General features: G+C 47.9%; 1 protein-coding gene across 1 annotated transcript in view; it reads left to right on the top strand.

The window, feature by feature from the left end:
- Positions 1–16,877, top strand: part of BPIFA2 (BPI fold containing family A member 2) — a 30,536-nt gene that overhangs the window by 4,239 nt on the left and 9,420 nt on the right. Inside the window, exons 4-6 of the mRNA XM_012804085.1 lie at positions 1,031–1,183; positions 3,232–3,313; positions 4,486–4,574. Coding sequence (XP_012659539.1) covers positions 1,031–1,183; positions 3,232–3,313; positions 4,486–4,574 — 324 coding nt within the window. The remainder of the gene's footprint in view (positions 1–1,030; positions 1,184–3,231; positions 3,314–4,485; positions 4,575–16,877) is intronic.

Consider the following 16,877-nt stretch of genomic DNA (forward strand, 5'->3'; position numbering starts at 1 on the left):
AGCTGTAATGCCACGGCACTCTGCCCAGGGGGACAGCTTGAGGCTCTGTCTCAAAAAAAAAAAAAAAAAATAATAATAATAATAATTTTTCCCTCATAGTATTATTGTGATGATTCCATGGACTAATTCAGGTAAAATACTTTTAAAAATTGCCTGCAGAGGGCAGTGCCTGTGGTTCAGTGGGAAGGACGCCGGCCCCATATACGGAGAGTGGCAGGTTCAGACCCAGCTCTGGCCAAACAGCAACAAAAAGTGGCCAGTTATGGCGGGCGTCTGTAGTCCCATCTACTTGGGAGGCTGAGGCAAGAGAATCGCCTAAGCCCAAAAGTTGGAGGTTGCTGTGAGCTGTGTGACGCTGCCATGGCACTCTACCAACGGCGATAAAGTAAGACTCTGTCTCTACAAAAAAAAAAAAAAAAAAAATTGCCTGCACATTGGCCAAGTACAGTGGCTCATGCCTGTAATCCTAGCACTCTGGGAGGCCAAGGCAGGTAGATTGCCAGATCTCAGGAGTTCAAGACCAGCCTGAGCAAGAGTAAGACCCTGTCTCTACTAAAAAAAAAAAAAAAGAAAAAGAAAAACAGATAAAGTAGCCAAGTGTGGTGGTGGGCACCTGTAGCCCAGCTACTCAGGGAGGCTGAGGCAAGAGGATTGCTTGAGCCCAAGAGTTTAAGGCTGCTGTGAACTATGATATGATCACTCTAGCCAGGACAGCACAGTGAGACTCTGTCTCAGAAAAAAAAAAAAAAGTGCCTGCACATAATTTGTGCTCAGTGAATGTTAACTATTATTGTTTTAATTATTAGTATAATGGTATATAAAGATTTCATAGGAACTAAAGCACATGCCAGGGGAAGAACCCTGTGGTACACACATAAATCCCATAAAGGATATGGACTATGTTGATGTGATCTGGACCAGGCTGACACTCCCCAGAGACATTCTGGAATCCCCACCCAGTTAAGGAGCCCATGTGAGTGACGTGCAGAGCCTTCTAGACTCTGTTCACTGTGCATCTTGCTCCCTGCAGGCCCATACTTGGCCAGATCATCGACCTGCAGGTCTCCTTGGACTTCCTGACTGGAGTCACAGTTGAAATTGATCCCCAGACCAAAGTGCCCAGGCTGATCCTGGGAGAATGCGCCGTTGACCCAAACAGCATCTCATTCTCCTTGATGGACAGGTAAGGCCCGTGCATCTCAGCAGAACTGAGCTCTCAGGGGGAGTTGAGGACCCCTAATTTCAACCCTATCCTATAACTAAGAAGAGGTGCAGTGTGACAAAAGAGTTCAGGCTCTGGAGTCACAGTGACCTTTGTTCAAGTATCAACTCTGCCACTAACTTGTAACTTTATAGCCAACTATATAATCTTGCTAAGCCTCAGTTTTCACATCTGTAGACAGGGGGCAATAACAATACCTACTCAGAGGGTTGTGAGATGACAGATGAGAAGATAGAAACATCGAGCACACGGCCTGGAGCACACTAGACTCTCAGAAATAATAATCTCCATGCTGACTCTGTGTCTGCTGGTTCTCTTGTGACCAGGGCAGGAGTGCAGACCTTGCCCACCATAATCATGACTGCCTAATTCACTTTCAGCTCTATCAGTTTTTGTTTCATGCCTTTTGAAGCTCTATTGTTAGGTTCCTACACATCAGGATTATCAGGTCTTCTAGGAGAATCACCCACTTATTGTTATGTAATGTCCCTCAATAATGATGGTAGCGATGAAATTGTATTTACCTTCTTGCTTCTATTCAGAAGGGAGGGGGGAGTAAACGCCTACCGTGGGCTCCAGTTTCAGATTGTTCCCAACCCATTCTCCACCCACTGGAAAATTCCCGAAATGAAATCTTGAACACTTAATCCTCTCCATTTAAATCATTGATCCCTGTTAATCCCCAAAATCTACATCTTAATCTGTGAGCTTCAAAGAGCAGGTTTGGCCCAGGCAAGAGAATGGAGGGAGAAAGAGTGGTCCTGGTCAGCTGGGAGAGGAAAAATGATCTGGAAGTCAAGGTTTTGTCAAGACCAGAGCTGGATCCTCAGCTCTCAGCCCTGATGGCCAACAGCAGAGGTCACTTCACCCTTCCCCCACCCAGGCATCTGCTCACAGTTGCCCAGGGACTTCCTAAAACCACGGAAAGGCTCTGCGTCCCGAAGTTAGCTAGAAAGCCCACGATGTTAATTCAGTACCCCACTGGGCACTGCCTCACCAAGGAGCCCCAGGAATCCACCCTGTTGCTCTGGGTCTATGTCCACATCTGTCAAATGACACCAAATCTTGGTGTCTCTTGGGAATTTTATTTGTGCATTGGGATTGTGGCTCAATCCCAGAGCTGTGTACATAGACTTCTGGGCCCACCCTTGTAACACTGCCCTCTGGCCTCACTCACCCTGCTCAGATACCACTAGCCTTTGTGCTGTGCCTCAGACAAACTCTTTCCCAGCTCAGGACTTTTGTGCAGACCGTCCTGGCTGCACCTTTCCTCACTCCCCCTCCATATTCCTTCTCCTCCTCCTGGGCCTCAGTGAGATTCCACCTATTCTCTCTTATAAGAGGCGTCTCTTTGTCCTTTAAAGTGTTGTCGCAAGCTGTTGTTGTATATTTAATCATATGTTTGTGTTATTCATTCTAGGGAGCCTCCACTATGTGCCAGGTAGGAATTGATTGGTGATGACAGACAAGGTCTGAAGAAAAGCAGCTCAGTCCAACAATATAGAGCCCTTAGGGGAAGTGATAGGCCCTGCACAGAGCATTACGACTAACAGGGTACTGGGAGAGCAAAGCGTTCTCTTAGACGAGCAGTCAGAGAGGGCTGCCCTGAGGAGGTGACAAGTATGCCAAGTTGAAGGTGGGGTGAGCCAATCTTGGCAAGATTGGTCTGATGTTTGGGAACCAGGATAGTGGCTGTTTGTGCTCATGCCAGTGTCCCCAGGGCCCAGCTGGGTTCCTGGCATGTGGTTGGTGCTCTGTAAATATGGGTCGAATGAATGAAGACCTGAGGTCTCAGGGTTGTGATTGGGGCGAGCACCTACTCAGATGTGGGATTCTAGGTAACAGCGCATCTGGATGGAGGCCGTCTGCATTCAGGAAGGCAGGTACCTCAGTGTCCCTGGGGTTTACCTGACTTCAAAGTCCCCACCCCAACTTCTTGGCAGTCCCACCCCCACCACCCTACCTCTTACCTACTCGACTGGTCTTTATCAATTCCATGTCTTTTCCAGACGCAGCAAATTAATCAACAATGTTGTGGACGCAATCACTGGAACCCTGAATAATGCTGTGCCCTACATAATGCAGAAGGATGTAAGTTTCCCACTCCCTGGAACCCAGAACCAGGCCTGGTCGGGGGAAGGTGTGGCATTTGCAGGCCTGGCTATAGTCTCTGGGCACTTTTCCTTCAGAGGTGAAAACTCCTCTTTGGGAGGTCTGCTGGAGCCACTTCCTCTATTACCCAGCCTGGTAGCAGGGTGGGGAGCCCGGGCCTGACATCAGCTGAAGTCACCCAGTCCCAAACTTGAGCCATTTGCCATATTCATGAACTACCAATATCCTTTTGTAGCTAACAAATCAACACAATTTTACTTAATTTTATTTGAGTGCATTTATTTTTAAAGAGGAAACTTTGTGTCCCTGTCATAAACAGAAAACTACTATCACTTCTCATATAATTAGTTGACAATATAAACAGACATATAAAATATATATTTTTTTCATCTGTGCATCATCCAAAACCATATTTACAATGCATAGGATTCCCAGACCCAAAGTTCCAGAGATTCTAAGTTAGTCCTGGAAGTGGGCCCAGGAATGTGGGTTTATAAAAGAAAAATCCTCTAGGCAGCTATGTGACTCAGTGACTTGGAGTCTGGGGATTCCAGGCACAGTCCTCTGGCCACCTACCTCCTTCACTGGGTACTTGTTTGAAATGCAGAATCTCAGGCCTCACCCCAGACCTGCTGCATGGGAATTTCCAGGAATTGTATGCATGTGAAAGCATGGAAAGTCCCACTCTATAGTCACTAGGACCCCAAGTCACCCCCTAAATTGCTGGAGTTCCAAAGTTCAAGGGTTTTTTTTTTAATTTTTTTTTTATTAAATCATTACTTTGTACATTGATGCATTTATGAGGTTCAGGGTACTGCTTCAATATACAATGTGAAATGTTTATAATGAACTAAGTAACACATCCATCACAATGCTGGAGTTCCAAAGTTCAAGGTTTCTAAGGGTATGGTGATCTTAACACTCTAGATTACTGTTTGGCGGGATTCTATAGTTTTAGGATTCCAGCATGCTAGGGTTCTCAGATTGTAGACCACTAGAATTCTATTGTTCTAAAATCCTGAGTTTCAAAGGAGCTAAGATCCCTAGAAATGGGCATCTCTGTGGGTGGTGGGAGGTTTGTTCCCAGCTGAGAATGATCTGTCCTTCCTCCTCCTCCTGACCTTGTTCTCCCTCCTCTCTCCGGCTCTCAGGTATGCCCGCTGATCCATATCCTCCTCCGCGACTTGAATGTGGACGTGAAGTATATTCATGACCTCATGGGTAAGGATGCTGTGGACAAGTACAGCTTTCCAAGGGCAGATGTGCAGCTCTGTGCCTGCTTCATAGCGGTTCTGGTCAGGGGACCCTGCAGAAACAAACAGAAGGATCCACTGGTTCTGAGCAAGTTGGGAGCTGTGTTACTCCCCCAGCACTTAGGAGCTCTCTTTGGCCCTTAAGTTTCTAGGCATGTCTGGGACTGTGGGGGTAATAGAAATGGGGTATGGGAAGGTGTCAAGACCTCATGGCTCTTCATTAAAAACAGCCATGCGTCCAGTCACTTAGGCAGTCATTTGCACTTACTCCACCCTGTTAGATCCTTACGACAACCCTGCGGGTGAGTACTGCCATGTACCCTCTATACCAGCGGTTCTCAACCTGTGGGTCGCGACCCACAGGAACTGTATGTATTAAAGGGCCACAGCATTAGGAAGGTTGAGAATCACTGCTCTATACAGATGACCAAACTGAGGCTCAGAGAGGTAGAGTGACATGCCTGGTGTCCCACAGCTGTCAGACTGACCCAAGGGAGAGTGGCAGCTATTGGGGTCTGATCTCTATTCAAGTTTCCAGTGGCAGAGGCTGAGACTGATTTTTTTCCTTCAGCTAAAATTGAGGAGGGAATCGACTTGAACATCCATATCTGAAGAGGATGAGGATCGCCGTGTGCCTTCCTGCTGGTGAGGGGCCAGGGCTCGGTGCCCCAAGGCACAGGGGCCTGTGGTGAAGCAAAACCCAGGCCTGACTTGTCTTCTTTGTGTAGCAGCAAACTGAGCCCTCATCTCAGTCACAGACTGAGCCCTGGCCCCAGACCTGGGCCATGCCCTGATTCTGGTCACATTCTGAACCCTGGGCCTTGATTACACACCCAGACTCAGCTGCGATTCTGGCCTCAGACTGAGCCTAGATCTTAACCACAGACTGAGTTTTGATGATGGTTGTTGGCTGAACTCTAATCCTGATCTCAGACTGATCATATACTGAGCCCTGGTTCCCACCATGGCCTCTGATCATTCTTTCCACATCTGCCATTGTTCTGAAGGAGAGCAGGGAAATGAGACTGGGTCAGTGCCAGGGGCCAGAGAAAGACTCCAAAGCATAGATGCCGGTCGCCTCTCCAAGGCCTTATTGTGGGAAAGAGCTGAGACAGTGGACCCAGGTCAGCTGTGTCCCATCAAGTGTCCAATGAGTTGCAGCTGCCCATAAGGGCAGCTACTGATACAAATATCCTAATACCCTGTGATCTCATTCCAGATGAGCTGCTAGTGGCTTGACCTCACTCTTCCTCTGGGCATATGCTGCCACCTCCAACCAGAGTGAAACCCCAAGCCCAGCCGGAAGGACCTTCCAGATGTCTCTTCTCACAGTCAGGACAGAGACCACTGTACCTGTGATCTTGCCCTAGCAATAAAAGCCCATTTCTGCACTCTGTGTGCAGCCCAGTGTACTCCCGCCATTGGGGATGGGGGAAAAGGGAAGACATGGGCCCAGAGCTAGAAGAGACATCAGGAATACTCAGTTTCTCTCTTTCTTTTTTTACCAATGAGGGCACTAAATCACAGACAGGGCAAGAAACTGGCCCAAGTCACACAGCCAGTCTATGGTAACAGCAGAACCTCTGACTTACCCATTCACACATCCAACAGGTATTCAGTTCCTACTCTGCACAGGGCAGGCAGTGGGAACTGAACAGTCGCATTCTAGGGATGACCCCTCCCAGTCCCTTCTTCCATTCCTCTCTAGGGGTCCTGAGGACTTGTGGAGAATCAGGGAACACCCAGCCTGACTGGGCTCAGGAGTATAGGGCAGGCTAACACCAGATGAGAGGCCTGTGACCCCATCTCTGCCTATACTCCCACCCTCTAAAGGGCCAGGGGTTCCACTGGAGCTAATGTCTTCTCCAGGTAGCACTGAGAGCACCCATGGTCTCCACCCCCTGGCACTCGCCCACACCTTTTACCCCCAGCCCTGACAGCATCTGTGTACCATCTGCAAGGCAGAATGGAGGCCTGGCCTCCCTGGTAAAGGACCCTTGTTCCAAAGAGACCAGCTCCTCTCTCTACCCAAAGCCCCTCCATCTGTACCTAAGAATCCAGCTCGCCCCAAGCCATGTCAGGCTACAGGAGAGACAGCATCTCAGTGCTCGTGATAACACAGCCACTGTCAGCAACGTTTGCCTTTGTGCCAACATGGGGGACCTCATTAACTCCTCACTTCCCCCTTATACCTGGAGACTCCACTCTCATCCTCATTTGACAGAGGAGGATACTGAGGCTCAGAGAGGCAAAGTGACCCATCAAGTTTACACAGTGAGCAAGTAGCAGAGCTGGGCTTTGAACCCATGGAGGTAGGACCCCTGGACTTACCACCCTAGCTCAGAGAACTGATGTCCCAGGAGCTCTGGCTGCCTTTCTCACCAGTCCCCAGTAGGTCCCACTTTCTTGACTTTGGACAGGTGCTATTCACCACCATATGTGGGCCTCAGTTCTCCCTTTGCCCTAGAGAAAGACACTATCCTTTCCCCCTGCCCCACTGGCCTTAGCAGAGGTGGCACACCGGCTGCACACTGATAATGCATGCCACTGCCACATGATCCATCCCAGCAGCCTCCCCTTTTCAGGAGGGACTCTGATCCCGGCAAGCAGCCATCTCGTTAATCTGCACAACATTAGGAGGCAGGAACCGTTCTCATTCTCATGGGAAACTCAGGCTCAGAGGGACCAAAACCACCCAGAGCCTGCACCCAGCTGCTAATTCACTCAAGGGCCTCCTCTCTTTTGAAGGCAGCCTCACAGAGTCAGGTCACCTCAGAGGGCCTTTTGAGCTCTTGTGGTAGCCTAGAGGGGCCTTGGACCAGAGGCTTGAATCCTCTCTTGAACTCCCCTGCTGAGGACCTCAGTTCAGGTTACAACTGTGTGTTGCTTGGCACAGGGTAAGACCAAGGAGTTGGGCAGATCTGAGCGGTGTGATTTGGAGCAAGTTACTTAACCTTTCAGAACCTCGGTTTTCATCCCCTGTCAAATGGAATTAACAAGTAAAACCTCCCTCCCTGGCCTTTGGGAAGGTTAAATGAGTCAAGGAGTGGAAAGTGCTTAACCAGGGCCTGACACCGAGCCAGCACAGGAGACTCCAGGCACTGAAATTATTGTTTTGACTGCCACTCTCCTGCTAGTTAATTGACTGATAAATGAACTGATTTGGTAGAGAGATCTTGGGTTTCTACTTTGCCTCTGTGAGGTAGGACTGCGAACCAAACCCCAGTGTTCATTCTTCTCTTTCCTCCCCAAGTTTTAGCAGGGCACATGGCCAGAGACGACAACTCCCAGCCTCCATTGCAGTTAAGTGTGGCCATGTGAGGAGGGTCTGGCCAATAGCATATAAGCAGAACTAAATATGCAAATTTCACTTTGTGCTTTTTTTTTTTGAGACAGAGTCTCAAGCTGTCGCCCTGGGTTGAGTGCTGTAACGTCACAGCTCACAGCAACCTCAAACTCTTGGGCTTAAGCAATTCTCTTGCCTCAGCCTCCCAAGTAGCTGGGACGACAGGCGCCTGCCACAATTCCTGGCTATTTTGGGGTTGTAGTTGTCATTGTTGTTTGGTGGGCCCCGGCTGGATTCAAACCTGCCAGCTCTGGTACATGTGGCTGGCGGCCTAGCCGCTTGAGCTACAGGCGCTGAGCCCACTTTGTGCTTTAAAAAGAAGGGTGCTCTCTCTCCACTTCTTCCTGGTCTTACCCCTTCCTGGCCAATTAGAAATGGGAACAACTGGAATGACTGCCCTGGACCCAGAGGTGAAGCTGCCTGTTGAGAATGGTACAGCCACTCCAACAGCCTTAACCACTCACCTCTGGGCTCTCCTGGGAGAAAGAAATGAATTTGCTCATTTACAGCACAGTCTTTTAATGAAGGCTGGTTTTGTCTCTTTTGTACCTAATTCATTCTGCCAGTGACATGCTGTGTGACATTAGGCAGCTAACTTCCCTTCTCTGACCCCTGTTTCCCTATCTGCACAGGGATCTCTGAAGGCTTTTCCTGTTCCAACAGGACAGAAGTTAATGTCACTTCCAGGACTAATTGGGGGGGAAGAGGAGAGAATAAATTTCAGGGCCTACTACATGTCAAGCGCTTCATTAGACTGATGGTCCTTCTGAGATGATTTTGCCCCCCTTCCTGAAAATATTTTTAGTTGTCACAATTTGTGTGTAGTGGATGCTACACACATGCGTAGAGCACCTCATGGGTCGAGCTCAGGGATGCTGCTACCCATCCTATTATAATGTAAGACAGCCCCTCAAAGCCTCCAGCCCGAATCGTGAATAGTGTCAAGAAACCCCAGATAAGACCTTTATAGACATTATCTCATTGAATTCTGGTTTTTACTGAGTGATTCAGTGAATGGGTCTTTGGGTAGGTGTGACAACTGTGGGTGAGAGAACTGAAGTGACTTGCCTGTGGCCACGTGGCTGATCAGAAACCAAGCTGGATTGAATCCAAAGTTAGGCTCCTCCATAGCTGGGGCTCTCCCTGCTAGCAAAGAGGAGGGACAAGAGTTTTCCTTTCTGACCACATTATGTGACAATACCACCTCCTGGAGAAAACACACAAGGAGGTGTTCAAAATTAAGGGCAGTATGGGCGGTGCTTGTGGCTCAAAGGAGTAGGGCGCCGGCCCCATATGCTGGAGGTGGCGGGTTCAAACCCAGCCCCAGCCAAAAAATGCAAAAGAAAAAAAAATTAAGGGCAGTAACTAGTTTGGCTCGTGCCAAGCCTTAGCCCCAAGCTGTTCCATTCACTGGGGACACCTTCTCTTCTCCCGCTCCAGCTGCCTAAATCAGGGGTCCTCAAACTTTTTAAATGGGGGGCCACTTCACTGTCCCTCAGACCATTGGAGGGCTGAACTGCGGGCCCAGGATGAGTCAGCTGCTAAGCAGGACAGGCAGTGGCAGCAAAAACACCCAGCAGCCCAGATACATGTCCTAGGCGGGCTGCATGTGTTCTGGGGGCCGTAGTTTAAGGACACCTGGAAATCCTCTTCAACCTTCAAGACTGCTCAGGAGTCACTTCCCAGCTAAGTAGGGACTGCCCCTTAACGTTTCCTAAAAAAGACACTGTTCACGCGTAGGTTAGAGTGGTTGGCTTAACCAAGCTACCTAGCCAGTAGTATTCAATCCAGGATAGCATGGAAGAACTGTCAGCGTTTATCATCATGATTTCCACTTTTCTCAACTTTCCTTTCCCCCTCCCCCCCCTTTTTTTTTGAGACAGAGTCTCACCCTGTCATCCTGGGTAGAGTGCTGTGGCGTCACAGCTCACAGCAACCTCCAACTCCTGGGCTTAGGCGATTCTCTTGCCTCAGCCTCCCGAGTAGCTGGGACTACAGGTGCCTGCCACAACGCCCGGCTAATTGAGCCCTTTCTTGACTGTACAGAGTCAAATACTACCTCCAGGACAGCTGGATGGGTGGGTAAGAAGAGAAATTCTAGCAAACCAGGACTGGGGAATATAAAAGACCTATCTTTATTTTCTGTTAACCAGGACCCAATATTTGGTACCTAAGGACATAAGTGTTGGGCAATGGACCAAACCTGTGTATCTCAGGTGCCTAAAGTCAGGCTGTGGGATGGATAGGGCCAAGGGCGCCTGGCCCCACTGGTGACTGATGTGAGAATTAAGGGGGTAAGGAGGCAGAGAGAAGTGAGAGAGTGGGCTGCCACCTCTAGGGCCAGCTCTGGCTCCTTGTCCACTAGGCCACACCTCAAAGCAGAGGTTGAGGGCTTCCTGCAAATGGTGATGTCCCATGAAGTAGGCTTTGGGGAAGAGGAAGACACTTTGAGGGAGTTAGGTGGCATCTGCCATAAAGCAATATATGAGAAAAGTAAAGGCAAAACCTGAGTGGACACTGAGGCATCCAGGAAGGAGTGCTCCCAACCCCAGTGCAGGGTCTTTTGAAGGCTTAATCTAGTTAAATAAATTCTGCCCGTTCATGTGGATCTTTCCAATGTTTGCACATCTATTCAGGATAACATCTCAGGATCAAAATTATTAACTCTGTGCCTTGGAACATTTTATGATCCCAGGAACACATCACAAAATTATTTAACAAAGCAGGCCTTTCTATTTACACTAGGATGAGAGAGTATACATATTTACCTCCATCTTTGCCAGCAGATGGATACTTTTTGAAAACCTATTTGCTCTTTGAGTGGAAGTACAATAAATTTCATCACAGTGGAAAAGCCAAAATTCCCAAATTAAGGAAGTCAATTATTACATCAACTCAATAGACTATTTTCTGAAATTTTTTTTTATTAGAGACAGAGTCTCACTCTGTCGTCCTTCAGTAGAGTGCTGTGGCATCACAGCTCACAGCAACCTCCAGCTCTTGGACTTAGGCGATTCTCTTGCCTCTGCCTCCCAAGTAGCTGGGACAGGCGCCCACCACAACACCCGGCTATTTTTTGTTGCAGTTTGGCCGGGGCCTGGTTCTATCCTGCCACCCTCAGTATATGGAGCCAGCACCCTACTCACTGAGCCACAGGAGCTACCCCTGAACTTTTTTTTATTGGGAAATACTTGCAGTTTCTAGCTGCGTGAAAATGCAGATCTAAGAATTGGCTTAGCTGGAACCACAGTGATTCTGGGGGAAAGAAATCTACAAAGAGATACCATCAGTGACAAAAGTTTGTTTGTTAGAGATGAGCCTTCTCTCTGTGTTAGTGCTTATGCAAGACGTAAAATGTATTTTTTAAAAATAGGAAGGTTATTGAATGTCTAGCTGAGGCAGGCTCTGTGCTGGGCAACTCAGTGGTGACTTAAGCAGTATCTCTCTCCAACCCCAGCATGCAGGAAAGGCCTAGGAACTTTTTATTACCATAGGAACACATTTAAAAATTATTTACCAAACGAGATCTTCTATTTACCTTACAATAAGAGCATGTACACATATCACTCTATCTTTTCCAGTAGATGGATACTTTTAAATATTTACCCTTTGAATGGGAGTAGAATAAATTCCATCACAATGGAAAAGGCAAAGTTCCCAAATTAGGGAAACTGCCACATCCTTGTTGCTGGGGGCAGGGAGAGGACAGGAGGGCAGGATTTGTTCTTCTATCACCAAGGCATGCAGCCTCCTAGGAGAGATGGTTTCCTGAAGAGACAATACAGTGTTGAGAAGAACTCAGAGAGGGGGCTGCTGTCCTCACCTGGAATTGAGGGGCGGTCAGGGAAGGCTTCCTGGAGAAGGTGCCCACAGAGCTGAAATTGAAAGCAGGCCAGGCAGAGAGAAGGGAGGGAGGGCTTTCCAAGCAGGAGTGATCAAATGAACAGAGCCCTCTAGGATGCTGGATCCACGTGTGTGAAGGTCAAGTGGACTGCAGGGCCTTGAACACTATGCTGGGGTGGTTTAGAAGGAGCTTGCTTCTTCCCACATCGCTCTCTCTCTCCAAGCTGAGGAGGACGGAGGGCAGGCCCCAACCCATCAGCCCTGGGTGGGACTTTGCTGTTTCTCGCCTGGACCTGTCTTGGCCTTTTTCTCCTTTCAACCCATCTGACACGTCAGCTGTCAGAGGAGACTTGCTAAAAGTGAGAGCTGAGGCTGGCTTTCCTCTGCTCACAACCCTTCCCTGACTCCCTAGCACCTAGGCTAGTGGTGCTCAGAGTATAGTCTGGGGGTTCCCAAGACCGTTTTCAGGAGGTCAGTAAGGTCAAAACAAATACTAAATTCAGAGTAATGCACTATTTATCTTTTCATTCTCATTCTCTTACGATTGTATTGCACAGTTTTCTAAATCTTATATGACAGTCAATATTCCAACAGATTATAGGCAGAAGCAGACGTGAGAACCCAGCTATCTTTTATTAAGCCAGACATTACAAAGGATTTCAAAAACTTAAAAGAGGGCTACTTTTTTTTTTTTTTGAGACAGAGTCTCAGTCTGTGGCCCAGAGAGCATGGTGTCAGGATGTCATAGCTCACAGCAACCTCAAACTCCTGGGTTCAGGCGATTCTCCTGCCTCCACCTCAGGAGGAGCTGGGACTACAGGTGCCCACTGCTGGGAGAATGGGGACTGAAGACCCCATTCTTGGCAAAGGAAAGCACCCCCAGAAAAAGAGGAAAACTAAGAAGTAAGCTGAGTTGGAACAAAGAAACGTCAGCTAGTTTACATTTAAGCTAGCCATTGCTAGTCTTGCCTTGTCTGAAATTCTAGCCTGTTGGGGATGCAGCTTACAAGCACCCTGCTGGGTCTGTGAGCACCTGAGGACAGTAATGGCCACAGGAGAGGTTATGGCAAGTCCTAGAAAAGATACATCTTCTAGGGCATTTCCTGCCCATTAAACAGGCAAAGCAGATACCCTTTGTGGAGATTTGAATTTGCATTTGCAGAGACCAAGGGAGTAGCTTGAGCTCTGAGAGATGGGCAGAAGAGCTTATATCCCTTATCGCAGAGGAAAATCCTCTGTGGTGGTGATGGCAGGAAAATGCCTCCCTGCTACTCATCCCTCAGAGGAGATTAACACAGGTGGCAGTGTTTTAGTCCACAGAGAAGTAGTAGGACTTAACACCTCCCTAGATATCTCTGTGTGTGAGATCTCAAACAGGAGGCTCTCCCAATACAAGGCTCAGATTTCAGATTTCTGAAGGCTACCCTTAAGGTCAATAATAATAACAACAGGAGCTGATACATCAATCTAAGAAACTGCTGGCGTCTTTGTTCCCTCCCTCATCTTACCCTCTGGGCAAATAGACTTCAATAAAATCAGAGTGGAGCAAACACTCTGAGCCATTGCCGGAATCCCACAACAGGCAATGGACCCCTGAGCTCCCAATTTTAATTCTACTCTATGTCTCTTCTCTTTACTTTCACTCCTAACTTTATATTTCTTTAGCCGATGGCCACTAGTTTCCACAGGTCTCAGCAGATGCTGCTCTCAGGGGTGGGACCGTGCTTTGGGGGCAGGACCCTGACAGCCCACCAGGATGCCCAGCTAATTTTTCTATTTTTAGTTCGAGATCTTTGTTTCAGAAGTGGGAGAAAATGATGCTCTTTGGCTCCTATCCAAGGCCAGCAGTTGCCATCAACATTTGCCTCTGTTGTCCTATTAGCTGGCCCTTTGTGCCTACAAATGTAGCTACTGATAGACGCAGGTGTGCCAACAATGGCACCCATGGATTTGGATGTCACAACCTGGATTAAAAATTCTGAAGCAACTCACCATATGATCCAGCCATCATGCTCCTTGGTATCTACCCAAATGAGTTGAAAACTTAGGTCCACACAAAGTCTGCACAAGAATGTTTGTAGCAGCCTTATTCATAATTGATTGCCGAAACTTAGAAGCAATCAAGATGTCCTTCAGTAGGTGAGTGAATAAACAATCCATGGTACATCCAGACAATGGAATATTATTCAGCAATCAAAATAAATGAGCTATCAAGGCACAAAAAGACATGGAGGAACCATAAATGCATGTTACTAAGTGAAAGAAACCAATCTGAAAATCTTCATGCGTAGGATCTCAACTATATGACATCCTGAAAAAGTCACAACTAAGGAGACAACTAAAAAGAGAGAGAAAGAGAGAAAGAAAGAAAGAAAGGAAAGAAAGATCAGTAGTTTCCAGGGCTTTGGGGGACGGGAGAGATGAATAGGAGGAGCACAGAGGATTTGTAGGAGACTGAAAGGATTCTGTGCAATTCTGGGCTGGTCAACCACATGGCAGTACACATTTGTCAAAACCCACAGAGTGAACAGCACCAAGAGTAAACCCTCTTGTGAACTATGGACTCTAGGAGGTGACCTGTGCCACTGCAGGCTTGTGACCACTCTTGAGTGGAATATTGATAGCAGTGGAGGAGGGCAGGGTGAGTATATGAGAATTCTCTATGCTTTCTACTCAATTTTGCCATGATCCTATTTATCACTAAATAAATAAAGTGTATTTTAAACAATAAAACAATCTTCCAGAGTGGAGACTCCAAGCTTGCCATTGCATTTCCCCTAGAACTTCAGCCTCCTCTCCCGGGATTCCTTGGCCTCAATCTACTAGGAGGAAGGAAGCTGCTGCAATGTTGTAGTGGGTGGTCTGGCTTCTGCCTGCAGCCCCTGCTCTCACAGGACCCACACTGGTCTGACATTCCAGCTCCAACACATCTCAGGAGGTAGGAAACATATTGGGATAAAATCAAATCATTGTTAAGAGTGTGGCCTTAGGGTCTGCCTCCTGGGTTTGAATTTTGGTGCTTCCAAGAGCCAGAGGCACATCCTTCACCTTCCCAGAGCACAGCTCCTTTGCCTGTAAAGCCAGTATTGGGTGGTAAAACATAAGCATGTCCCTAGAAGCTGACAGATGAGAGCCAGAAGCAAGTGTCCTCAGACCAGGCAGAACAAGGGGACAAATGTCCAGGTTCAGATCAGAGAGAGACTCATTTCTACTGGGTAAGATCTGTAACAGCTTCTTGGTGGGGTGAGATTAGGGCAAGGCCTCAAAGAATGAGTCATTTCTTCTTTTAGCACAGGTTCAAAGCATTTTCTGTCTTCTAGACAGGCCATAGGAACAGCTTGAGCAAGGGCCCTGAGGCATGAGAGAGAGGATGGTCCAGGGAAAGGAGTAGGCAGCAGTGGGCTCAGGCTGCACATGGGGATGGTTCGTGGGAGGTAAGTTTGACAAGGTCCTCCTGGCTGGGCCTCTGGAGGACTGTTTGATCTTCGCTCAGTTTAACGAAGTGACTGAATGTGGCACAGAGGGAAGCACACCACTCAGTGGTCCCTTCAAGGGGGCCTGCTGCACAGAGGGCAGTTAGCTGGCCGTGCATGTCACTGTCTAGTTGCACAGAACAAAGATTAGAGGGACATTGTGTTCTGTAGGCATTGCTGTGTTTTAAAAATAATCCTTTATAAATATGGATTATTTGAATAACCTGAAATATATGCTGTCTTAGTTCAGCCCTACTGCTGAAACAATCTATCTTAGACAGGGTAACAGTCAGTGAGATATAAATGGAAGTCGTAGGTTGAGAAATAAATTTTATTTCTCAGTTCTGGAGGCTGAGAAGTCCAAGATCAGGTACTGGCAGACTCAGTGTCTGCTGAGGGCTGATCTCAGCTTTCAAGATGGCGTCTTGTCACTGTGTCATCACATGGCAGAAGGGATGGAAGGGCACGGAGGGCTGCCATGTCTGCCCATGGCAGAGGAGAAGCAGGAAAGATAGAGACGTTTACTCCAGCCCACAAAGGGGCTTCAGCAGTGCTCTCAAACGGGAAATCTGTGATGTGGTGTGAAAGTTACAAGCTTTGGCACAAGGGAAAACTAGATTCAAATCCTGATTCTACTACAGTCTAGCTCTATGAGCTTGGGAAAAATTCATCCTCCCTTGAGTCTTGGCTTCCTCCTCTTTAAAATGGTGGTAATAATACTTCCTGCATGATAAGGATGCTCTGAGGATTCAGTAAGCATTTGGGAAAATTGCCTGTCGATGTTAACTACTATTATTACAGATGGAGAAACTGAGCCCTGGGAGGGCAGGGGAGCCAGCCAGCATCAAACAGCAAGGAATCAGCAGAGCCAGGTTAGACCCCAACTCCAGGAACACAGACCAGTGAAAAGAAGTCAGGACACCCTCTCCCTCATCACTCAGGGTGATGAGGGTCATCAAGCGCTCCTTGGTCATCAAACAGATGAGGAAAGGGGCTCAGAGTAGGACAGGGATGAGAATGAGACACTCAGTCTCCCAACTCTCAGCCCCTCCCAGTGCTCCCCACATTCTCCCCACTTAGCCATCTGATGACATCCATGATGTACAGATTCAAATACATTGTTGACACGCCCCCAGGCCTTCCGTGTAGGAATGTTTGCTATGGAAATATTGGATGGGCAGGATGAGATTGAGGGATTTCCATCCATTTCTTAAATGTCTGTCACCCGGTCCTACATCTCCAACAAGGACGTCACTCACCATTTATAAAGTCTGCAGAGCCCATTGGGAATCAACCAACGGAGGCCAGGTCATCTCTATAGCACTCCGGTCATCCAGGTAAGCACAATGCAATGACACTCTCCAACCTGCCTTTTATCAGATGCTGAACCAAACTAAAGCTTTTAATAAATGTTATCAGTTACAAACTGCGTTTGGTTCTAGCACAGAACATGAAGAACAGTGGCTTAAGTAATGAAGAGAAGGGCTCAGCTCCTGTGGCTCAAGCGGCTAAGGCGCCAGCCACATACACCTGAGCTGGCGGGTTCGAATCCAGCCTGGGCCCGCCAAACAACAATGATGGCTGCAACCAAAAAATACCTGGGCGTGACTTGGCACCTGTGGCTCAGG

This window comes from Otolemur garnettii, unplaced genomic scaffold, assembly GCF_000181295.1.
Source record: "Otolemur garnettii isolate 467f Iridium unplaced genomic scaffold, OtoGar3 scaffold00025, whole genome shotgun sequence".
Lineage (NCBI taxonomy): Eukaryota > Metazoa > Chordata > Mammalia > Primates > Galagidae > Otolemur > Otolemur garnettii.